Genomic DNA, 24,885 nt, shown 5'->3' with positions numbered 1-24,885 from the left:
ACTTTAATTACCTATTCGAACATTGTAAGACCTTCTTTCTGTCCATGCTGATTTTTTCTTTGCTCCCTTTTGTAGTGATTTTGATATAAGGCTGCCCTCTCTTTCGTCATTGCGTTGCCAATATTTTTGGACAGATTGTAGCCACCTAAATAATATAAGAAACAATGAAAAATCTCATTACATGACAAAGAGTATAGATGAATAAATGAGCATGTATCTTGCATTCTATTTTTATTACAATGAATGCTGTAGGTCCACTATGCTCTAATACTATCTAGGTGCTTTCTCTCTCATTTTTTTTTTTTTGAGAAAATATTTCCTTTTTTTCCCCTAGGCCTGTAATCTAAATAAGAAAGGGGAGGATAAATAGATTGATTACAGTATTTTTTGGACTATAAGATGCACCTATTCTCTGCCCCTATGTGTATTACATTCCAAGCCTCTTGAACCGCATGATGCTGGAAATATCATAAGTCGGATTAAAAGAGGACATTAGTTGCTGGAAGCCAAGATAGAGAGATAAAGTGTCAGATTTTCAGTGCAGAGACCCTTTCTTACCCTTCCACCACGGCCATCAAACTGACAGCAGCAAGGCAATAAAACTCTGAAAACTCCAATCAGAGCACATAGGGATCTGTTCTGCCACTCATTTTCCTCCCCTTCCCTACCTCTACCCCCAGCGCCCTCCAAACTACAGGTGATCCAGCAGTACACACACAGTGAGAGAGAAATAAGAACTCACACAGAAGATAATCGTTCTGTGAGATTATCCATAAAACCATTCCTGCACCCCCCTCCTCCCCAAAAGAATAGAAACAACAATTTTAAAGGTACATTGACAAGATAAGACGCACGGAGATTTTATCTCTATTTTTTTTAGATGATTATCTAATTCCCTGATTAGAAGGAATAATTTTGTTCAGAAAATCATTCAAACCAACTAAGCTGAACAAAACCGCAGCCAACAACTGAATGACCAAAGAAATTGTGAAGTTCTTACTCGGAGTTAGTTTCAGCCTGCATAAAGAACAGCGCCAGGTCGTTCACTTCATGTATGAATATACAACACTGAACAACAAATGCATGAGAATTGCACGATTCTCAGCAAGAATTATGCAGTCTAAACAGGCTGCCCAAGCGCCAACACGCTGGTGATGATGTCAGCAGCTTGTCCGCTTGGGCAAACTCGAATCATGAGATTTTCGGCCCATGTAAAAGGGCCATTATAGTCAGAAAAATAGGATAGTAAAATAAAAAAGGAATACGCAGAATAAGTTGGTGCTATACAAATAGATTATCATTATTTTTTAAAACAGTTAATTGTCTCTATAATACTGTTTCATAATCATTATTTAGCTATCACTTTCCAATTCACAGGGTATATCTACAGACAAAATCAGACGTTATAGAACAACGAAATGATGAACAATAAAAGGTTACAATTAGAGATGAGCGAACGTGTTCTTCCGAGCTTGATATTCGTGCGAATATTAGGGTGTTCGGGATGTTCGTTATTCGTAACGAACACCATGCGGTGTTCTGGTTATTTTCACTTCCTTCCCTGAGACGTTAGCGCGCTTTTCTGGCCAATTGAAAGACAGGGAAGGCATTACAACTTCCCCCTGTGACGTTCAAGCCCTATACCACCCCCCTGCTGTGAGTGGCTGGGAAGATCAGGTGTCACCCGAACATAAAAGTCGGCCCCTCCCGCGGTTCGCCTCAGATGCGGTGTGATTTAGATGAGGGACAGTGCTGTTTGTACCGGAGCTGCTGTAGGGAAAGAATTGGTAGTTAGTGTAGGCTTCAAGACCCCCCAAAGGTCCTTATTAGGGCCACTGATAGCTGTGTGTTGGCTGCTGTTAGCAGTGGCAATTTTTTTTTTCTCAAAATCGCCTCTGCAGACCGTTGCACCTGGCATTAGGGACAGAAGTGCTGCATAGGCAGGGAGAGTGTTAGGAGTGAGTGTAGCCTTCAAGAACCTCAACGGTCCTTTCTAGGGCCATATTTATCCGTGTGCAGTACTGTCCAGGCTGCTGTTAGCTGTGCTGCATTTTTTTTTGGCTTCTCAAAATCGCCTCTGCAGAGCATTCCACCCTCCATTGATACTGCAGGGAAAGAATTGTATAGGCAGGGCCACAACACAGTTATTATTCATTGAATATACGCAGTGCTGCCTTTTGGTGGAAAAACAAGTGAAAATAATTCTATTTGTCCGGCCTCTGTCCGTCCTAAGGGCGGTGGACACGTGTCGGCTGCGTGTGACACCTTTAAAAATCATACGCACCCAGCTACGTTTTACTCCTGGCTTCGCCATTTGCTTTCCTTAATTGGGAAAAAAAATACCTGCTCTGCCACAGTTAATAACTCTGCTACCCTCACGTTCTGTGACACATTAGCAGGGACACAGCACAGTTATTAAACTTCTCATGTTCATAGAATATACGCAGTGCTGCCTTTTGGTGCCAAAAAATGGAAAATAATTCTATTTGTCCGGCCTCTGTCCGTCCTAAGGGCGGTGGACACGTGTCGGCTGCGTGTGACACCTTTAAAAATCATACGCACCCAGCTACGTTTTACTCCTGGCTTCGCCATTTGCTTTCCTTAATTGGGAAAAAAAATACCTGCTCTGCCACAGTTAATAACTCTGCTACCCTCACGTTCTGTGACACATTAGCAGGGACACAGCACAGTTATTAAACTTCTCATGTTCATAGAATATACGCAGTGCTGCCTTTTGGTGCCAAAAAACGGAAAATAATTCTATTTGTCCGGCCTCTGTCCGTCCTAAGGGCGGTGGACACGTGTCGGCTGCGTGTGACACCTTTAAAAATCATACGCACCCAGCTACGTTTTACTCCTGGCTTCGCCATTTGCTTTCCTTAATTGGGAAAAAAAATACCTGCTCTGCCACAGTTAATAACTCTGCTACCCTCACGTTCTGTGACACATTAGCAGGGACACAGCACAGTTATTAAACTTCTCATGTTCATAGAATATACGCAGTGCTGCCTTTTGGTGCCAAAAAACGGAAAATAATTCTATTTGTCCGGCCTCTGTCCGTCCTAAGGGCGGTGGACACGTGTCGGCTGCGTGTGACACCTTTAAAAATCATACGCACCCAGCTACGTTTTACTCCTGGCTTCGCCATTTGCTTTCCTTAATTGGGAAAAAAAATACCTGCTCTGCCACAGTTAATAACTCTGCTACCCTCACGTTCTGTGACACATTAGCAGGGACACAGCACAGTTATTAAACTTCTCATGTTCATAGAATATACGCAGTGCTGCCTTTTGGTGCCAAAAAACGGAAAATAATTCTATTTGTCCGGCCTCTGTCCGTCCTAAGGGCGGTGGACACGTGTCGGCTGCGTGTGACACCTTTAAAAATCATACGCACCCAGCTACGTTTTACTCCTGGCTTCGCCATTTGCTTTCCTTAATTGGGAAAAAAAATACCTGCTCTGCCACAGTTAATAACTCTGCTACCCTCACGTTCTGTGACACATTAGCAGGGACACAGCACAGTTATTAAACTTCTCATGTTCATAGAATATACGCAGTGCTGCCTTTTGGTGCCAAAAAATGGAAAATAATTCTATTTGTCTGGCCTCTGTCCGTCCTAAGGGCGGTGGACACGTGTCGGCTGCGTGTGACACCTTTAAAAATCATACGCACCCAGCTACGTTTTACTCCTGGCTTCGCCATTTGCTTTCCTTAATTGGGAAAAAAAATACCTGCTCTGCCACAGTTAATAACTCTGCTACCCTCACGTTCTGTGACACATTAGCAGGGACACAGCACAGTTATTAAACTTCTCATGTTCATAGAATATACGCAGTGCTGCCTTTTGGTGCCAAAAAACGGAAAATAATTCTATTTGTCCGGCCTCTGTCCGTCCTAAGGGCGGTGGACACGTGTCGGCTGCGTGTGACACCTTTAAAAATCATACGCACCCAGCTACGTTTTACTCCTGGCTTCGCCATTTGCTTTCCTTAATTGGGAAAAAAAATACCTGCTCTGCCACAGTTAATAACTCTGCTACCCTCACGTTCTGTGACACATTAGCAGGGACACAGCACAGTTATTAAACTTCTCATGTTCATAGAATATACGCAGTGCTGCCTTTTGGTGCCAAAAAACGGAAAATAATTCTATTTGTCTGGCCTCTGTCCGTCCTAAGGGCGGTGGACACGTGTCGGCTGCGTGTGACACCTTTAAAAATCATACGCACCCAGCTACGTTTTACTCCTGGCTTCGCCATTTGCTTTCCTTAATTGGGAAAAAAAATACCTGCTCTGCCACAGTTAATAACTCTGCTACCCTCACGTTCTGTGACACATTAGCAGGGACACAGCACAGTTATTAAACTTCTCATGTTCATAGAATATACGCAGTGCTGCCTTTTGGTGCCAAAAAATGGAAAATAATTCTATTTGTCCGGCCTCTGTCCGTCCTAAGGGCGGTGGACACGTGTCGGCTGCGTGTGACACCTTTAAAAATCATACGCACCCAGCTACGTTTTACTCCTGGCTTCGCCATTTGCTTTCCTTAATTGGGAAAAAAAATACCTGCTCTGCCACAGTTAATAACTCTGCTACCCTCACGTTCTGTGACACATTAGCAGGGACACAGCACAGTTATTAAACTTCTCATGTTCATAGAATATACGCAGTGCTGCCTTTTGGTGCCAAAAAACGGAAAATAATTCTATTTGTCCGGCCTCTGTCCGTCCTAAGGGCGGTGGACACGTGTCGGCTGCGTGTGACACCTTTAAAAATCATACGCACCCAGCTACGTTTTACTCCTGGCTTCGCCATTTGCTTTCCTTAATTGGGAAAAAAAATACCTGCTCTGCCACAGTTAATAACTCTGCTACCCTCACGTTCTGTGACACATTAGCAGGGACACAGCACAGTTATTAAACTTCTCATGTTCATAGAATATACGCAGTGCTGCCTTTTGGTGCCAAAAAACGGAAAATAATTCTATTTGTCCGGCCTCTGTCCGTCCTAAGGGCGGTGGACACGTGTCGGCTGCGTGTGACACCTTTAAAAATCATACGCACCCAGCTACGTTTTACTCCTGGCTTCGCCATTTGCTTTCCTTAATTGGGAAAAAAAATACCTGCTCTGCCACAGTTAATAACTCTGCTACCCTCACGTTCTGTGACACATTAGCAGGGACACAGCACAGTTATTAAACTTCTCATGTTCATAGAATATACGCAGTGCTGCCTTTTGGTGCCAAAAAACGGAAAATAATTCTATTTGTCTGGCCTCTGTCCGTCCTAAGGGCGGTGGACACGTGTCGGCTGCGTGTGACACCTTTAAAAATCATACGCACCCAGCTACGTTTTACTCCTGGCTTCGCCATTTGCTTTCCTTAATTGGGAAAAAAAATACCTGCTCTGCCACAGTTAATAACTCTGCTACCCTCACGTTCTGTGACACATTAGCAGGGACACAGCACAGTTATTAAACTTCTCATGTTCATAGAATATACGCAGTGCTGCCTTTTGGTGCCAAAAAATGGAAAATAATTCTATTTGTCCGGCCTCTGTCCGTCCTAAGGGCGGTGGACACGTGTCGGCTGCGTGTGACACCTTTAAAAATCATACGCACCCAGCTACGTTTTACTCCTGGCTTCGCCATTTGCTTTCCTTAATTGGGAAAAAAAATACCTGCTCTGCCACAGTTAATAACTCTGCTACCCTCACGTTCTGTGACACATTAGCAGGGACACAGCACAGTTATTAAACTTCTCATGTTCATAGAATATACGCAGTGCTGCCTTTTGGTGCCAAAAAACGGAAAATAATTCTATTTGTCCGGCCTCTGTCCGTCCTAAGGGCGGTGGACACGTGTCGGCTGCGTGTGACACCTTTAAAAATCATACGCACCCAGCTACGTTTTACTCCTGGCTTCGCCATTTGCTTTCCTTAATTGGGAAAAAAAATACCTGCTCTGCCACAGTTAATAACTCTGCTACCCTCACGTTCTGTGACACATTAGCAGGGACACAGCACAGTTATTAAACTTCTCATGTTCATAGAATATACGCAGTGCTGCCTTTTGGTGCCAAAAAACGGAAAATAATTCTATTTGTCCGGCCTCTGTCCGTCCTAAGGGCGGTGGACACGTGTCGGCTGCGTGTGACACCTTTAAAAATCATACGCACCCAGCTACGTTTTACTCCTGGCTTCGCCATTTGCTTTCCTTAATTGGGAAAAAAAATACCTGCTCTGCCACAGTTAATAACTCTGCTACCCTCACGTTCTGTGACACATTAGCAGGGACACAGCACAGTTATTAAACTTCTCATGTTCATAGAATATACGCAGTGCTGCCTTTTGGTGCCAAAAAACGGAAAATAATTCTATTTGTCCGGCCTCTGTCCGTCCTAAGGGCGGTGGACACGTGTCGGCTGCGTGTGACACCTTTAAAAATCATACGCACCCAGCTACGTTTTACTCCTGGCTTCGCCATTTGCTTTCCTTAATTGGGAAAAAAAATACCTGCTCTGCCACAGTTAATAACTCTGCTACCCTCACGTTCTGTGACACATTAGCAGGAAAACAGCACAGTTATTAAACTTAGATTATTCATTCACTAGAGGCAGTGGGGCCTTTCGTTTTCAAAAAAGGGAAAAAATTATATTTGGCCTGCAGTCTTGCGCCAATTTATTTCCTGCCTGTGAAATCAAATCACTGGTAATACAGCATGCTGAGGGGTAGGGGTAGGCCTAGAGGACGTGGACGCGGCCGAGGACGCGGAGGGCCAAGTCAGGGTGTGGGCACAGGCCAAGCTCCTGATCCAGGTGTGTCGCAGCCGACTGCTGCGCGATTAGGAGAGAGGCACGTTTCTGGCGTCCCCACATTCATCGCCCAATTAATGGGTCCACGCGGGAGACGGTTATTAGAAAATGAGCAGTGTGAGCAGGTCCTGTCCTGGATGGCAGAAAGTGCTTCGAGCAACCTATCGTCTACCCGCAGTTCTGCGCCGTCCACTGCTGCCAATCCGAATCCTCTGTCTGCTGCTCCTCCTTCCTCCCAGCCTCCTCACTCCACTACAATAACACCTGCTCAGGAGCGGGAGCACTCCCAGGAACTGTTCTCGGGCCCCTGCTTAGATTGGGCAGCAGCGGTTCCTCTCCCACCAGAGGAGTTTATCGTCACTGATGCCCAACCATTCGAAAGTTCCCGGGGTCCGGGGGAAGAGGCTGGGGACTTCCGCCAACTGTCTCAACAACTTTCTGTGGGTGAGGAGGACGATGACGATCAGACAGAGTTGTCTTGCAGTGAGGTAGTAGTAAGGGCAGTAAGTCCGAGGGAGCAGCGCACAGAGGATTCGGAGGAAGAGCAGCAGGACGATGAGGTGACTGACCCCACCTGGTGTGCAACGCTTACTCAGGAGGACAGGTCTTCAGAGGGGGAGTCAAGGGCATCAGCAGGGCAGGTTGCAAGAGGCAGTGCGGTGGCCAGGGGTAGAGGCAGGGCCAGACCGAATAATCCACCAAGTGTTTCCCAAAGCGCCCCCTCGCGCCATGCCACCCTGCAGAGGCCGAGGTGCTCTAAGGTCTGGCAGTTTTTCACAGAGACGCCTGACGACCGACGAACAGTGGTGTGCAACCTTTGTCGCGCAAAGCTCAGCCGGGGAGCCAACACCAACAGCCTCACCACCACCACCATGCGCAGACATATGATGGCCAAGCACCCCGCAAGGTGGGACGAAGGCCGTTCAGCGCCTCCGGTTTGCACCCCTGCCTCTCCCCCTGTGCCCCAACCTGCCACTGAGATGCAACCCCCCTCTCAGGACACAGGCACTACCGTCTCCTGGCCTGCACCCACACCCTCACCTCCGCTGTCCTCGGCCCCATCCAGCAGTGTAGTTCAGCGCACCGTCCAGCCGTCGCTTGCGCAACTGTTGGAGCGCAAGCGCAAGTATGCCGCCACGCACCCGCACGCTCAAACGTTAACCGTCCGCATAGCAAAATTCATCAGCCTTGAGATGCTGCCGTATAGGGTTGTGGAAACGGAGTCCTTCAAAAGTATCATGGAGGCGGCGGCCCCGCGCTACTCAGTTCCCAGTCGCCACTACTTTTCCCGATGTGCCGTCCCAGCCCTGCACGACCACGTCTCCCGCAACATTGTACGCGCCCTCACCAACGCGGTTACTGCCACGGTCCACTTAACTACGGACACGTGGACAAGCACAGGCGGGCAGGGCCACTACATCTCCCTGACGGCACATTGGGTGAATTTAGTGGAGGCTGGGACAGAGTCAGAGCCCGGGACCGCTCATGTCCTACTCACCCCCAGAATTGCGGGCCCCAGCTCGGTGGTGGTATCTGCGGAGGTGTATGCTTCCTCCACTAAAGCACCCTCCTCCTCCTCCTCCTCCTCCTCTGTCTCGCAATCAAGATGTGTTAGCAGCAGCATGTCGCCAGCAGTCGGTGTCGCGCGGTGTGGCAGCACAGCGGTGGGCAAGCGTCAGCAGGCCGTGCTGAAACTACTCAGCTTAGGCGATAAGAGGCACACGGCCCACGAACTGCTGCAGGGTCTGACACAGCAGACCGACCGCTGGCTTGCGCCGCTGAGCCTCCAACCGGGCATGGTCGTGTGTGACAACGGCCGTAACCTGGTGGCGGCTCTGCAGCTCGGCAGCCTCACGCACGTGCCATGCCTGGCCCACGTCTTTAATTTGGTGGTTCAGCGCTTTCTGAAAAGCTACCCACGCTTGTCAGACCTGCTCGTAAAGGCGCGCCGGCTCTGTGCACATTTTCGCAAGTCCCACACGGACGCTGCCACCCTGCGCACCCTGCAACATCACTTTAAGCTGCCAGTGCACCAACTGCTGTGCGACGTGCCCACACGGTGGAACTCTACGCTCCACATGTTGGCCAGGCTCTATGAACAACGTAGAGCTATAGTCGAATACCAACTCCAACATGGGCGGCACAGTGGGAGTCAGCCTCCTCAATTCCTTTCAGAAGAGTGGGCCTGGTTGGCAGACATCTGCCATGTCCTTGGTAATTTTGAGGAGTCTACCCAGGTGGTGAGCGGCGATGCTACAATCATTAGCGTCACCATTCCTCTGCTATGCATCTTGAGAAATTCCCTGCAAACCATAAAGGCAGCTGCTTTGCGCTCGGAAACGGGGGCGGGGGAAGACAGTATGCCGCTGGATAGTCAGGGCACCCTCCTGTCTATTTCTCAGCGCGTACAGGAGGAGGAGGAGCATGAGGAGGATGAGGAGGAGGGGGAAGAGACAGCTTGGGCCGCTGCTGACGGTACACCGGCTGATTGCCTGTCATCCTTTCAGCGTGTATGGCCTGAGGAGGAGGAGGAGGAGGAGGATCCTGAAAGTGATCTTCCTAGTGACGACAGCCATGTGTTGCGTACAGGTACCCTGGCACACATGGCTGACTTCATGTTAGGATGCCTTTCTCGTGACCCTCGCGTTGCACGCATTCTGGCCACGACGGATTACTGGGTGTACACACTGCTCGATCCACGGTATAAGGAGAACCTGCCCACTCTGATTCCCGAAGAGGAAAGGGGTTCGAGAGTGTTGCTATACCACAGGACCCTTGCGGACAAGCTGATGGTAAAATTCCCAGCCGACAGCGCTAGTGGCAGAAGGCGCAGTACCGAGGGCAAGGTAGCAGGGGATGTGCGTAGATCGAGCAGCATGTACATCCCAGGCAGTGCAACAGTCTTTAAGGGCCTGGCCAGCTTTATGGCTCCCCACCAAGACTGTGTCACCGCTCCCCAGTCACGGCTGAGTCGGCGGGAGCACTGTAAAAGGATGGTGAGGGAGTACGTAGCGGATCGCACGACCATCCTTGGTGACGCCTCTGCCCCCTACAACTACTGGGTGTCGAAGCTAGACACGTGGCCTGAACTAGCGCTGTATGCCCTGGAGGTGCTTGCTTGTCCTGCGGCTAGCGTCTTGTCGGAGAGGGTGTTTAGTGCGGCTGGGGGAATCATCACAGATAAGCGTAGCCGCTTGTCAACCGACAGTGCCGACAGGCTAACACTCATCAAGATGAACAAAGGCTGGATTTCGCCAGACTTCTGTTCTCCACCAGCGGACAGCAGCGATACGTAAGCAATACGTAGGCTGCACCCGCGGATGGAAGCTACGTTCTCTCTCACCATCCAAAACGGGGACATTTCTGCTTCATCAATCTGTGTCTAATATTCCTCCTCCTCCTCCTGCTCCTCCTCCTGAAACCTCACGTAATCACGCTGAACGGGCAATTTTTCTTAGGGCCACAAGGCTCACTCAAATAATTTTTCTGAACAATTTTTATAAGTTTCAATGCGCTTAAAAGCGTTGGAACTTTAACTTGAACCAATTTTTCGTTACACTGGGCTGCCTCCAGGCCTAGTTACCACTTAAGCCACATTAACCAAAGCGGTTAATGGGTTTCACCTGCCCTCTTGGCTGGCCATGGCCAATTTTTGGGATGTACATTAGTACTGTTGATACAGCAATTTTTGTGGGCCCTCGCCTACAGTGTAATCAAATTAATTTTTAGCCCACCTGCATTACAGCTGACGTTACCTCAGCTGTGTTGGGCAATGCAATGGGATATTTTTATGTACCGCCGGTGGGTTCCAGGGAGCCACCCATGCTGTAGGTGCACACGGAGTTTTTAATACATGTCTCCACTTCTAAAGAACCCCAGTCTGACTGGGGCATGCAGTGTGGGCCGAAGCCCACCTGTATTACGCACGACATTACTACCTCAGCTGTGTTGGGCAATGCAATGGGATATTTCTATGTACTGCCGGTGGCTTCCTGGCACCCACCCATGCTGTGGGTCCACAGGGAATTATAAATGCATCTGTTTCCACTTATAAAGAAACCCAGTCTGACTGGGGCATGCAGTGTGGGCCGAAACCCACCTGCATTAACCCTTTCCAGTCCACTGTGTGACCTGTGAAGACATTAGGGTTTAAGGCTGTACAGCTCCGTTGTTGGTAGACGTCCGTCGGGGTTCTCTTACTGTATATTGCCAGCCTCTCTGCTGTCGGAGCCTATCCTACGTGTCAGCTCATGCAGTACTGGCTTTAGCCAGCATATAGCGCCGTTGTATAACGGCAGAAAAAGAGTAAGCCCCCTAGGAAAACCATATACAAATTGGATTGGAAAGGGTTAAGCACAACATTACTACCTCAGCTGTGTTGGGCAATGCAATGGGATATTTCTATGTACCGCCGGTGGCTTCCTGGCACCCACCCATGCTGTAGGTGCACACGGAGTTTTTACTACATCTGTACACTTATAAAGAACCCCAGTCAGACTGGGGCATGCAGTGTGGGCCGAAGCCCACCTGCATTAAGCACGACATTACTACCTCAGCTGTGTTGGGCAATGCAATGGGATATTTCTGTGTACCGCCGGTGGGTTCCAGGGAGCCACCCATGCTGTGGGTCGACAGGGACTTCACAATAGGGAGTTGTACCTGCCTGTGTCTATTAATTAAAAAGCCCGGTCTGACTGGGGCATGCAGACACCTTGACAGAATAAATAGTGTGTGGCACATAGGTTCCCCATTGCTATGCCCACGTGTGCAGCTCCTGATGGCGGTGGCACAGGATTCTATTTCTCATTGCTTCTGTACAGCATTGTGGGCTATCGCTCCGCCACTTTTAAAGAGGGTCGCTGCCTAGCCGTGCCAACCTCTGCAGTGTGTGCCTGCGGTCCCTCGTCATGGCAGACGCAATTCTAAATAGACATGAGCGTGGTGTGGCATGAGGGCAGCTGAAGGCTGCCCAGGGACACTTTGGTGTGCGCTGTGGGGGGGAGGGGGTGCGGTTGGGCAGCATGTAACCCAGGAGAAGTGTCAGTGGAGTGTCATGCAGGCAGTGATTGTGCTTTGTTGGAGGTAGTGTGGTGCTTAGCAAAGGTATGCCATGCTAATGAGGGCTTTTCAGAAGTAAAAGTTGTTGGGAGGGGGGGGGGCCACTCTTGCCGGTATTGTGGCTTAATAGTGGGACCTGTGAACTTGAGATGCAGCCCAACATGTAGCCCCTCGCCTGCCCTATCCGTTTCTGTGTCATTCCCATCACTTTCTTGAATTGCCCAGATTTTCACACATGAAAACCTTAGCGAGCATCGGCGAAATACAAAAATGCTCTGGTCGCCCATTGACTTCAATGGGGTTCATTGTTCGAAACGAACCCTCGAGCATCGCGGGAAGTTCGTTCCGAATAACGAACACCCGAACATTTTGGTGTTCGCTCATCTCTAGTTATAATCTATGAAGAAATAGGGGTAACCGAAAAGGTAATTTATTCTGTCCAACTCTCATGTCTGTCTCCGGAGATCTGTGGTTCTACAGGTTCTCTGGAGTTCTTCTGCTCAGGTGTGGGGATTGTGCTGGTTGGGCATGTTTGTGTGTCCCCAGTCAGCCAATCACTCCAGGTCAGTACACATAAAAGCTGTTTTCCCAGTTGGGTGTGTGTTCAGCTTTCTCTACTCTCATTTCTCTCTCTGTGTTGTGTGAGCAGGTTCTATGTGTGGTGGCTGCAAGAAAGGTTTGTGTCTTTTTGTTTTGTATGATTTTGTTGCTGGACTCCTAGTTAGTGTAGGGACTAGTGGTATTGCCAGGAGCCATGATGTGGCCCACTAGTTTCCATATTTTGGCTAAAATGTCAACAAATACCTGGCATTGATAGCAATTACATCTGCTACTAATGTTTGTGTATTGGCTGCTGTATGATCTAATTATGGTCCTTAGTGTCTTCTTATCCTGTCCACCCTGCTGGTTGTGGCATATGTATGCATCCTAGCCTGGGTGCATGGATTCCTAGGGGCAGCAAAGCATGAAGAACGCTGGGCTGTCGTTTATTGGGGAGATGTCTCCGATCAGGTAGGTCCTTGGTCCTCTTATTTTATAGAAGATAGAGAGTGGTGTTAATCAGTGGTTGTTTCACCTGGTGTTCCCTATCCCTGGTAACTTTCATGTGGGCCCAGTGCTCGCTTGCCCACATGAATGTAACATCAGCCATCTTTCCTGAAAAAAAAAGCTGGTGAATATAAAACCACATGAAACAGTCATCCAGTCAGTATCTGTGTAGGCATATTTGTGTGATGGATACTGTTAAATAAGGAGATCAGGTTCTGAGGAATAATGTAGAGGTGGGGGATGGGGTAAACAGAGCAGCATTAGATGTAGGCATGGCTAGGGCTTATTTTCAGGGCAGGGCTTATATTTTAAGCTGCCTTCACCTCCCCCTTCCTGAAAATGCCCCAAAACAGGGTAGGGCTTATTTTCAGGGTAGGGCTTATTTTCAATGAAACACAGTATTTTCACATCGGAATTTATTCATTGCAATGCCATCAATGAATTCTGCAGTGAAAACCACACTAAAATCCACATCAAAATCTACACATGAAGTTTACAGTTTTTTTTCTGTTCCAATGGGGGACCAATGTAAGTGATGACGAACTCTGAACATAACTTCAGATTATATATGTGCAATTTTAATGAGTAAAATAAATAAACATACTCAGTTAAGTGTTCTGGATTACTGATGGTTGCAGACAAAGCCAGGAATGGACAGCGAATCACGGACAATATGTGCTCCCAGGTTTCTCCTCCAATTTCTCCTCCTAAGCAATGAATCTTGCAACGAAAAATAAAAGTTTAAGTATATAGGTCTCTCGGTGTCAATATATTCTGACAATCTGCATATTAACATTAATAAACTGCTGATTAAAATATAGATGAGTAATCAGTTACTCGACAAGACCGATGCTCGATCGAGCATCAGCCTTAAACGAGCGTGCTTGCTCATCTCTAATTATAATTTAATTTTAAAAAATTCAGAAAAAGTGCTATTATAAATTTTAATGGATATTTTATTGTTAATACACAAAACACGGCATTTATAGCGAGAGTCTGAGATTAGGAAAAATAAATGTTTTCCCTTAAAAAACAATGCAACTCCTAGAACTGTATCTGGTATTGCAGCTTACCCCATCAAGACCAAAAATAGCGCATAGAGAAGAATTATACTGTTGTGGGAGAAAACGGATTATTTTTTCAAAACCTAGAAACCACTTGAATACACAATACTGCATACCTCATCAAATATAACATATTTGATTCTTTTCACCCATTCTTGCCGACGTGGACTTAATAGAAGAATTTCAAAGCACTGTGGAACAGTGACCAGCACCTGTTATGAAACAGTGAAGAACACAAAGATAAAAACTGCTAAGAGACCCTGTATACCTATAAAAGCAAGAGACCGAAAAGCATTTTTGCCACAACGATATGCATGTCTCACTCATGTTTTATAGGCCATTCATAATACTGGTACTGAAGCAAGCTCCAAAACTATCAATATACACATAATCTAGATATCAACACCTACCAATCCCAAAGTACAATGGGGTTCCTATTCACGAGCGATATGTCACTGTCTTACCCGTGGCAATAATCCGGCCGCGAGTAATGCAGTGAACACTTTCCTTAGACTGAGCTATAGAAAGCGCAACCCGACGTTCATGAGCGGAGAAGCATAGCGATTCTCCGCTCACGGGATTCAAATCGCGGCATGTAGTGATTTGCCGCTATTCTCCGCGGTGAGCCTATCCGCTCACCGCGGAGACCTGTCATTTCTCCCCCCTGCTCCCCTGGAATCAACTGGATTTTTCATTGATTACTAATAAAATGATGTGTAATGGTTATTCAAGTCAGAATTCTAGATAAACACAATCTAAATAAACAGTTATACCATTTATGTATTTTATTGTGCACACCGAATAAGCATTCGCAGTGCAAGGGTGAAAAGCAAATGAACCTATTAGGTCTAACTCCCATGGCCGGATTTCTGAGGCGTTTCACTGCAGCAATTAGGTTCTACACCAGGTGAACTACCACAGATTAGCACCTCTGCCTATCTTCTACCAGGGTAAGTGACACAGACCTACCTAAGCAAGGATATTGCCCCAATGAAGGGCAGCCCAACGGTCTTCAGATCTGGGCCCTTGCTGCTCCTAGGAACCCACGCACCCTGGATAGGACACATACACATGCCACTACAGACAGGACAACTGGACAGAGTAAGAAGATACATAGAGCCATAATCACACCATTCAAAAGCCAAAATGCAAACACTTGTAGCAGATGTTAATGCTATCAATTCCAGGTATTTGTTGACATTTTGGCCAAAGTATGGAAGCTAGCAGGCCACGTCATGGTTTCGGCGATACCGCTAGTCCCTACACTAAGTAGGAGTCCAGCGACATAACCAAACAAAACCACAAGACACAAACCTTTCTTGCAGCCACCAGACATAGAACTTGCTCACACACAGAGAGAGAATGAGAACAGAGAAAGCTGAACACAACCACACCTGGAAAGACAGCTTTTATGTATACTAACCTAGAGTGATTGGCTGACTAGATACACACACTCAGCCAGCTCAATCCCCCACACCTTAGCAGGAAAGCTGCAGATCATCTGTATTACCACAGATCCCAGGAGACAGATGTGACACCAGTACTATGAGTAAAGCATTCTAGTTGGGGGCCTTGTTACAGGTTTTGCACTGGGGCTCAGGAGCTTTAAATTATGCCTCAGTATATAGTTATTTACCCGTGTACATACACCAGCCATCTGGATAAATGCATTGGATTCAATGCATACCTTCTGGTGGCTGGAGTATTTACGCGGGTAAATAGCTGCGTATATACGCTGATGTGAATCAAGCCTTCCTTTGAGTGGGTATTCTATTAAGATCTCTCCTAAATAGCAACAAGCAATCATGCAAGAAGTGAGAAAGAACCCACTGGTAACAGCAAGATCCACAGTAGACTCTGCAATCTGTAAAAATGACTGTTCGTGTGTACACTATTAGAAAAACACTGAACAAGAAGGGGCATCCCAGGTTTGCCTGAGAACACTTGGATGTTCCAGAAGGCTTTTCCAGAAGAATGTTCTTCAGAGAGATAAGACAAAGGTGGAACTTTTCAGCAAAAAATGCACAATGTTATCTTCGGAGGTAAAAGAACACCGATACCACATCTCAACTATGAAGCACGGAGGAGGCAGTATCAAGGTTTGGGGCTACTTTGCTGTCTCTGGACCTAGACACCTTGCAGTCCTTTAGGGAACAATGAATTCTAAAGGTTATCAAAACATTTTTAAAGAACAATTAAGGGCAGCAGTCAATGATCTTGTTAAAATAATATGTCTTTAGACATATATTCGCTTTCTAATTCTATCAATACTTTTATTCTGTAATGATGTGTCATTCTGATCAATACTGTATATTGTATTTTAAGACTTTTATGAGTGAGCTTTGGTGTCTGGAAATTCCAACAAGTTGCAAATGAGCACCTGCTTGATTCTTTCCTGGACTCATGTGATCTACTTCTAATTAAAAATAGACAACTGGAATGTATGGGGTAAGTGGTGCGATTCCTCCCTTATATCTTAGGACTCAGTCACACGGGCGCCTATCCGCCCGTGTTTCTGCACGATAAGACGGCCGCACTGTGTGTGGACGACTCTCTGCATGACCGGCTCCATTGCCGACCATGTGTTCTTTCTTCTGGCCGGTGCGGAGAGTCGTCCACACCTGCAGTGCAGCGGTCATATCGTGCAGAAACATGGGTGGATTGGCGCCCGTGTGACTGAGCCCTTACCCTCCAAGCTTACTTTCATCCTCCATCTCAATAATTCACAGACGCCCCACTAGCGAATATTTTCTGTGGCTGAAACCCAAAGCCTACTGACATTTCTAACCTCCTCCTTCCTCCCTCTAGGTAGTGTCTTCCGCTATAGGGGTGAATTACCTCCTTCGTTAAATGTCATGCTTTGTTTGTCATGCTTTTTGTTGTACTACAATCTTATTTAAAAAGTTGCAATTTACTCACTTTTAAATAAAAAGAGTTAAAAAGAAATAGACAACTGGTGAGAATCTGAAAATGGTATTTTCTCAGATTGCATACCAATTATTTCGATAAGCAAGTTTGCTATTGATATAATAGCGTAAAGCCTAGAAAAGACATAAATGTACATATCTGAGATTTTGACAGATTTATGTGATAGATGATGTGGGTCCACCATGATTGTTACTTTTTTTTAAAAATTCCTTACAAATACTTCTGAATTATTTCTTGAAAATAATTTTAAATTTTTACGTGTTAATTAAAACATCCAGATGTGAATGACATATTGTGGGAAATTCCAAATGTTATGTAAGATATTGCATTCTGTTGGCAAACTCAGTAGTTTGTTTATGGATAGGAAAAGACTATAACTTATGCCCTGTGTTACAATAGAACTGGAGTGCTTTTGATATCACCATGTCTCTGTGTGGGATTATTAACGCCTCCCTATACAACTCTTGGCTGTTTGCAGAATAATTCTGCATGGATGACCAGTCTTAGTGGCTAATACTTTACTCACTTCGACAACCTCAAGCTGAAGAGATGTTGGTTGATGGAATAGGATAAGGCAAAACACACAAGTAAATCAACTAAAGAATGGTTGTAAAAGAAGAACTGTGTTTTGAAATAGCCAAGCCAGAGTCCTGATCTTAACCCTATCAAGATGCTGTGGCATGATCAGAACAGGGCTGTGCAAGGCATCCCAGAAATATTGATGAACAGAAACACATTTACAGGGAAAAATGGTCCAAAATTACTTTTCAATTTTCTGTAAATCTTATTTACAGCTATAGGAAATATTAGTGGAAGTCACTACTACAAAAGGGGGATCTATAGGTTAAGGTTATTGAATTCAAGGTTTTACTTACTTTTTCACCCTGAGAGTGGATTTTCGCATTTGTTCTAGTGCTCAATAAAAGACATGAATTGGTTTTATTTTGATTGTTTGACTATAATTGTGACTTAGATAACAGTCACAACACCTTTTATTAGTAATCAATGCAGACATCCAGGTAATTCCAAAGGGTTCACTTTCATTTCCTGCAACTGTATACATTACCTTTCTTGACTCACACACAGGAAGAAGGAATTGTACCAAGAAGAATATACACTATGTAGGAATGCAGTATCAGAATGACCTGTAGGGGGTGCTAGTCAAGCATTCTGATACCTGCAAAAAAAGAAATAGAAAGGGTTAAACACCTTGGATGCAGCAGGAAGTGAGATACAAAAGTCTCATTTCCTGGCACACTCAGGGGAAAGAGACAGCTTAGCAGAGCTGGACCAGCTGCAAGCCAGAAGTCCAGTGTGGACCAGAGAGAGACAGCGAGAGACGCCCTATCAGGACTGGGAGCCTGATGCCCCATGCAGACCTGTTGCGGGAACCGTCACATGTCTGACGGAAGAAGACGCCCTCCAAACACGGGGTATTGATGGTGGCCCTTGTGTTTGTGAACCCTAAAATTATGGACTGTGTATGCTGTGTATGATGTACATGTGTGCGGTGGAATAAAACAGGCAGGCACCAGATTTTTTAAAAATACCTGTTTCCGGAGTGTATTTCATTACATGTGGTGCCCATTTCCAGTCCGAGAGGCTGGCAATCTTGCAGGCCAGTAAACCCCCTTGCCACATATGGTGTAGGATGCGGGCACACGGAGTGGCACACAAAGCAGCAGAGTGTAAGCGGCGTGTCAAATGGATGTGCAGTTCCGGTGAGCAGTGCTGCAAACAGAGTTTAAAGGGCCGGGAGGCCAAAACTTCGGTTGCTGTGGGGTGACAAAAGCTGCAGGCTTTAAGCGTCCAGAAGTCATAAAGTGGAGATAGGCGTGTTGTCCTGTGGTGCTGTTAAAGAGCCAGTGTGGCTGAAGAGAAAACTGCAGAGGAAAAGTGAGTTTTGCTGTGAGTTGTAAGATTTAAAGAGACAGCTGCCCAAAAATTTAAAAGGACTCCGAGACTGTCTTTGCTGCTGTGGGAGTTAGCTATGAAGAGCTCCTACAGGAGTACCTGGCGCAGCAGCGAGAATGGATTGCTAAGAAAAAAAAGAGAACAATAATAAAATCCAGGCATGGCTGTAAGCTAACTGCAAGGCTTTGAGGGTGCAACTGGAGTGGTCTCATCCAAAGGACTATGATAAAAATCCAGAGAAAAATCTATGGAGTGGTGAGGCCATTAAAAAGACTGTGGGTTCTGTGGAGTATTGACTTGAAAAACACTGCACAATAAGTACAGGCATTTATTAACAGCTGTATGTGCAAGGAGTCTGGCTTTGCTTTTAATCTCTGGTCATTGTTACAAGGCTTGTATAAAGAGTCTAACTTTGACTTCAAGGAATGCTGCCTTCCAATAGGTGGCACTGTGTTGGTATTATTCCATCTCCCTTATCTGAATGCAAGAGAAATGCAGTAGAGATGCAGCATCAAGAGCTCCAATAAAAATCACTGAAGGTGACAGAGTCCAGGCAGAGCTGTCTGAGAAGATTAACAGACTGCAGGTGGAGCTGGAAGATCCGAGTGAAGAGTCTCAGAAGCTGGTGCAAGAAGAGACACATCAGAGGCTTGGCCTTAGTGCACACCTTAAGAAAATGGAAACTGGGAGAGAGGTGTTCCTCATGCAGTTAGAGAAAGATACAGAAACAAAGAAGAACCTGTCAGAGCAGATTTCAACACTTCAGGTGTCAGAGATATCAGAGAAAATGGAGAAGGCTACTGTATGCTTGGATTCTGAAGAGCATAAAAGAGAAATACAAAGAGTTAGAAGCCACAAGGCAGCAGTGTAAAGAAAAAGCAGCTGCCTATGGTAAACTTGAGAAGTTTAAAACAAGTCTTCAAAAGGAATTAGAAGATGTTACTGTGGAGCTTGGTCATCAACGGCAGATTGTATCTAAACTGAAGAAGAAACAGAAGTTGTGTGAACAGGAGCTTACTGAAGAGAAAAATCAGGTCCATAAGATATGCCACTGAATGTGAGTGGGCTGAAGAAAGGGCTCATAAGAAATAGACCCGAAGTGTTTGCCTTGACACATACCCTGAAAAAGTGGTGTCAGAGGAAAAGTCTGTGTTTCAAGTGATTGTCAAGAAGCTGCATACAAAGATGAAACACTGGGAATCAGTCATTCTGCTGAAAGGAACGTTCGGAGACTAGAGAGGTCTAGAACCCAGTTCAGACAGAAAGGAAAGAAAAGAAGATCTTGTTAAAGAATCTTAAGGTAATCCTCATGGCAAAAGCATTGAAGCATGTGTAAAAGGTGACCTGGGTGCTACAGGTGAACAGGTTGTGAAGATTGGCAAAATCTTTGTTAGAGATTTTATGTGGATCCGCTGTGTCGCCCAACCAGTAGATGGAACAGACTGGCAGGGCAGATAGCCGACTCTGGAAACCCAGATGCTCACTGCTGGAAAGTGTGACTTGGAATGCAAGGTGACCAGGGAATCTAGCTCTATGCTGGAAGCAGGAGATGGAAAGTCCCTGCCTATCATCAGCAGAGTATTCGCCCTGACAAGAGCGGCCCTGCACAGGAACCTATGCCCCGCCGATTAACCATGTCAGGACTGATCACCAGGAACTTGGATAACACCACGCTGTTAGCAGAACCAAGGATGGAGCAAGTTCAGGACCAAGCTGGAAGTACTTGAGCAAACTGTAGACCAAGCATAAACTGCAAACACAGAAAGAAACAGGAGCAGCTGCGACACATGCATATATGAAGGCTCATACATCAACACTGCAGCAGGGGCCGTCAGATCCCAATATAGTGATGCAGAGATGACCAACAATCTGCAGCTGAGTGGAAGAGGCAGAACCAATTTAACCATGGCAGTGCTGGAAAAAAGGCAATCACATATTCAGAAAACGACACCCACGTCTGCCAGACCTAACAGCCTTGAGGGAAGAAATAGCCTCTGTAAATGAGAATAATGGCACTGAGCAATCCTCAAAAGTTACAAAGTGTAGCAGAGCAGAGTCAGTAGAGACAGACTCCATACAAGGACCTGAAAAGGTGCTCCAGCAAGTGAGCGGAGGAATTCAAAGCCCCGTTTACTAGAGAGAGAATCCTCTGACAGCGCGGAGGATTACAAAGTAGACTGCTGCATCGCCGGGGAGACCATCGCAGGGAACATAGACGCCAGCTGCAGGTTGAGTATACCCTCCCAACCCCCCTAGCGCTCGTATTAACGGCATGATGTAAAGGATTAAACAGCAAGGAATCAGTGATTTCTCCAGTCCCCACAGTTTGAGCAAGCACCTGCTTCCAATGGCACGAGAGATCCGTACATGACTTCTGATTCAGTGCCATGAAAAGCCGTATGCCTCAGAATAAACGGCCGCCAACAGAAGGCATATGGACAGTCGTTAAGGGGTTAAGTAAAAGAGACACTCTTTCTCTGTCAACGTGTGTGTATGTATTCTTTTTGTGGGACCACAGTAGACATGTAGAGTCACTTCTGGGGAGAAGGGGGGTTTTAAGTTAAAGTTTTACACCAAGGCCCATGAGCCTTGAATGTCATTTCACCCCATAACTGATTAAACTGATTGTATATTCACATTTATAAGTTATAATACAGGTACATACCTGGCTGTTTAAAGCATCATTGCGATAATCCCGAGTGAAAACCCCACACAACGCTACTCCATTTGGTAGATCTTTATTGAACTGACTCATAACAGTAGCTGCAACTTGATTTACAAGAGCCTATATGGGACAAATATATTGCATAAAAGGTAAATAACATACTAAATGGAACTGTTATAATTGGCATGTGTAAATTGATTAATGGAAATGAGCGAGCGTCCTCGTTTAAGCCTGGTGCTCAAGCGAGTAGCAGTCTTTTCGAGTAACTTTGTACTCGCCGAAGCAGCATGCAGGGGTGCGTTGGGGGTGGGGGGGTGGGGGGAGAGTGAAAGAGATCTCTTCCCCCCCCCCCCCCCGCTGGCCCCCGCCGCCACCCCCGCATGCTGCTCCGGCGAGTAGACAGTTACTCGAAAAGACTGCTACTCGCTCGAGTAGCTTGCTTAAACGAGCGTGCTCGCTCATCTCTATTGAGTAATAATAATAATGTACTGTATTTTTCTGACTATAAAATGCACACTTTATCTCCAGAAAATGGAGATAAAATCTCTGTGTGTCTTATATTGTAAATGTACATTTAAAATATTCAGATGGCAAGGGGGAGGCTTATTAAGGATTAGGTGTTATTTTGACTGGTATTATGGATATTAGTACTTGTGGTCCATCTGGTCGAATGGTTATCCACTGGCCTACGATATTTTGGGGCACTCTTTTGGAGTGCATTATATATGGATAATTGGATTATTATTTTTGTGTATTTCACCACTAGAAGTTTTTAAATAATTTAATAAAAGCTGTTTTAGGTTTCTACTTTTTTGGCATTAATAGTTGTATAATGTAAGTAGAAATATTGTATCACATTGGCAGTGCTTTTTTTCAGCTTTAGAGCACTGCTGCAGGACATGAAACTTGTAAAAACCTATATTCTTACCTTAGTGGGAGCAACATAAACGATAACTGCTTCATTGCTTTGTGTCAAAACTTTCTGCATGCAATAATAAGATGCATATGTTTTTCCTGAGGATGTTGGAGCCACTATTACTGCAGATTCATTGTTATCGACAGCATCCAGAAGTTCTCTCTGAGGGTAAAAAAAAATCATTATTACTTTTCAAGAGAATTTTGGATAGGCTGGAGAAGTTGATAAGTAGGTATTTGACTGATCTAGACACCAGCGGTCTTGAGAATTCTGTGTATACCGATTGTGTTAAATTTTTTCCACACTCAGAGGTCTCTAGAGGTTTAGTCCAGTCAAATTAGACACAAAAAAGGGCTCGACCTTGCAAAAGGTCATGCATTCTAATTTTCTTATATGTTGTTAGGGCCTTAGCCAATAGTAAGAAACCAAGTTTGCAGCTTTGAAAGACCTGTGCGAGCTACGTAGTACCAAAAAAACCCCTGCAAAATGTTCACATTTTTTCACTTTTTGCTCAATATCTCCTAAAATATACATCTGACAAAAAAGTTAATTTGCTAAAATTTGAGACCTCTCCTAGCTCCATACATCCAGTAATTTCCAAGATACACCTCTTCTTCAAAAATTGGGCATTTGTTCCAAAAAGTGAGGCTGCATTCACATAAACGTATATCGGCTCGGTTTTCACGCCAAGCCGATATACGTCGTCCTCATGTGCAGGGGGGGAGGATGGAAGAGCCAGGAGCAGGAACTGAGCTCCCGCCCCCTCTCCGCCCCTCTGCACTATTTGCATAGGGAGAGCCGGGACGAGGGCGGGGCTAAGTTCCGAGAATTAGCCCCGCCTCTCCATTGCAAATAGTGCAGAGGGGCGGAGAGGAGGCAGAGAGGGGGCGGGAGCTCAGTTCCTGCTCCTGGCTCTTCCCTCCTCCCCCCCTGCAGAGAGAGCCAATGTATATCGGCTCAGCGTAAAAACCGAGCCGATATACGTTCGTGTGAATCCAGCCTGAAACTGTAAGGTCCGCTACTCATGTCTGCCACCCTCTTGCAGTTTTGGGCAGCCGCAAACATCATTCTGCTATTTCGGTACATATGGACCCTATCTGTCAGTTTTCATCCTGCACTAAGAGGGTTAACCAGTCTTCTGGCTCTCCGGTCAGCTGTGGGATTAATGAGCAATCATTTCCCTATTTAAGCTGAGCTGATGCACTTCCTGGTTGCCTCAGTGGTGGTGTTTCACCAATTCACTTTTCGACGTGGATGTTATTGCAACCGAACTTCCCCATCTGAATGGAGCCTTAAGAAAAGCCCTATTTTTCCAATCCACGCACTGGACACGTCTCTGTGCTGTCAAAAATCCTGAACTTCCACTGATATCATATATACAACCCAGGAGCCTTCCAGCTTGGTGTGTATGCATACATAAGCAGCTGCATCCATGGCAGTAAACTGTGCCTGTGCTGAGGTTCTTTGCAGGCGACTGTACAGTTCATCGCCAGGGATGCAGCTGCTGACATACGAATACATGCCGAGCCACAAAAGTTCCTGGGTTGTGCATGTAACGTCCGCGGAAGCTAAGGATTTTTGACAAGTGGGACACACAACCATTGCACAGATCCGCGGAAGTGGGGATCTTTTTTAATGTTAAGTATATTACAAAAATGTTAGTGGTCACTGTAATAGTTCAATTTATACCACATATGGGTCTCTGGCAACCCTTTTAACACTTACGAAAATGTATATCACACACTTTTTTTTCTCTTTTTGCATTTCTGATGCATGTTTTCCTGCAAATTTTGCAATTATGCCACATATGATTATACCATAAATAACATGCAGGATTTTGCCTACACATATTTGTGTTCATTACCTGCCATGTGTCTGGAATGAAGTGCTGCACTCTTGGGTCTGGATCGCTTCTTTCATCCCTCAGCATATGTGGTCCCATATACTGAAGCTGGAAACGAGCTGAACCAACTCCAACTGCATATCTTTTTTCTTTCTCCTCTTCCTTGTGGTTGGATAACTATTAAAACAGATCCATGCTTATTTCCACTCCTCCCTTTACATTGTGGATTTCATCTAAGCTTGTTTATTAAAATACAGTTATGGTGTAAAGCCTCATTCAGACAGCAGTATTCAGGTCAGTGTTTTGCTTCAGACAATAAGGCCCCTTTCATACAAGCATAAGCGCAGAGTATTTGCAGACTGGACAATGCTTTTTGCACTTGCATCAGTGTATTGTACAGTGATCTTTCTGCCTGCAAGGCATGTTCGGTTGCGTGCGGCAAAAAAATACGCAGCAATTGAAATGGCTAATTAGTCTAATGAGGTGCAGATGTTTTCTTTTTTCTGTGCCATTACCCAGTGTTTCATGCATCTTCTAAAGCAGTGTTTCTCAACTCCAGTCCTCACGCCCCCCCAACAGGTCATGTTTTAAGGATTTCCTCAGTATTGCGCAGGTGATGAAATTATGGTCGGTGCCTC

At 45.8% G+C, this 24,885-nt stretch overlaps 1 protein-coding gene across 2 annotated transcripts in view; it reads right to left on the bottom strand.

Annotated features, from left to right (window-relative positions):
• The window catches only part of DDX60 (DExD/H-box helicase 60), a 179,511-nt gene that overhangs the window by 86,054 nt on the left and 68,572 nt on the right, over positions 1–24,885 (bottom strand). For both annotated transcript variants that reach the window (XM_066573553.1, XM_066573554.1), the window contains 6 exons: positions 24,269–24,424; positions 22,417–22,566; positions 21,489–21,608; positions 14,098–14,193; positions 13,522–13,637; positions 12–145 (listed from right to left, as the gene is read on the bottom strand). In XM_066573553.1, the coding sequence (XP_066429650.1) occupies positions 12–145; positions 13,522–13,637; positions 14,098–14,193; positions 21,489–21,608; positions 22,417–22,566; positions 24,269–24,424 (772 nt within the window). The remainder of the gene's footprint in view (positions 1–11; positions 146–13,521; positions 13,638–14,097; positions 14,194–21,488; positions 21,609–22,416; positions 22,567–24,268; positions 24,425–24,885) is intronic.

This window comes from Eleutherodactylus coqui, chromosome 7 (genome assembly GCF_035609145.1).
Source record: "Eleutherodactylus coqui strain aEleCoq1 chromosome 7, aEleCoq1.hap1, whole genome shotgun sequence".
NCBI lineage: Eukaryota > Metazoa > Chordata > Amphibia > Anura > Eleutherodactylidae > Eleutherodactylus > Eleutherodactylus coqui.
The sequence above is the reverse complement of the archived record's forward strand: the minus strand, read 5'-3'. Positions and strand labels throughout refer to the sequence as shown.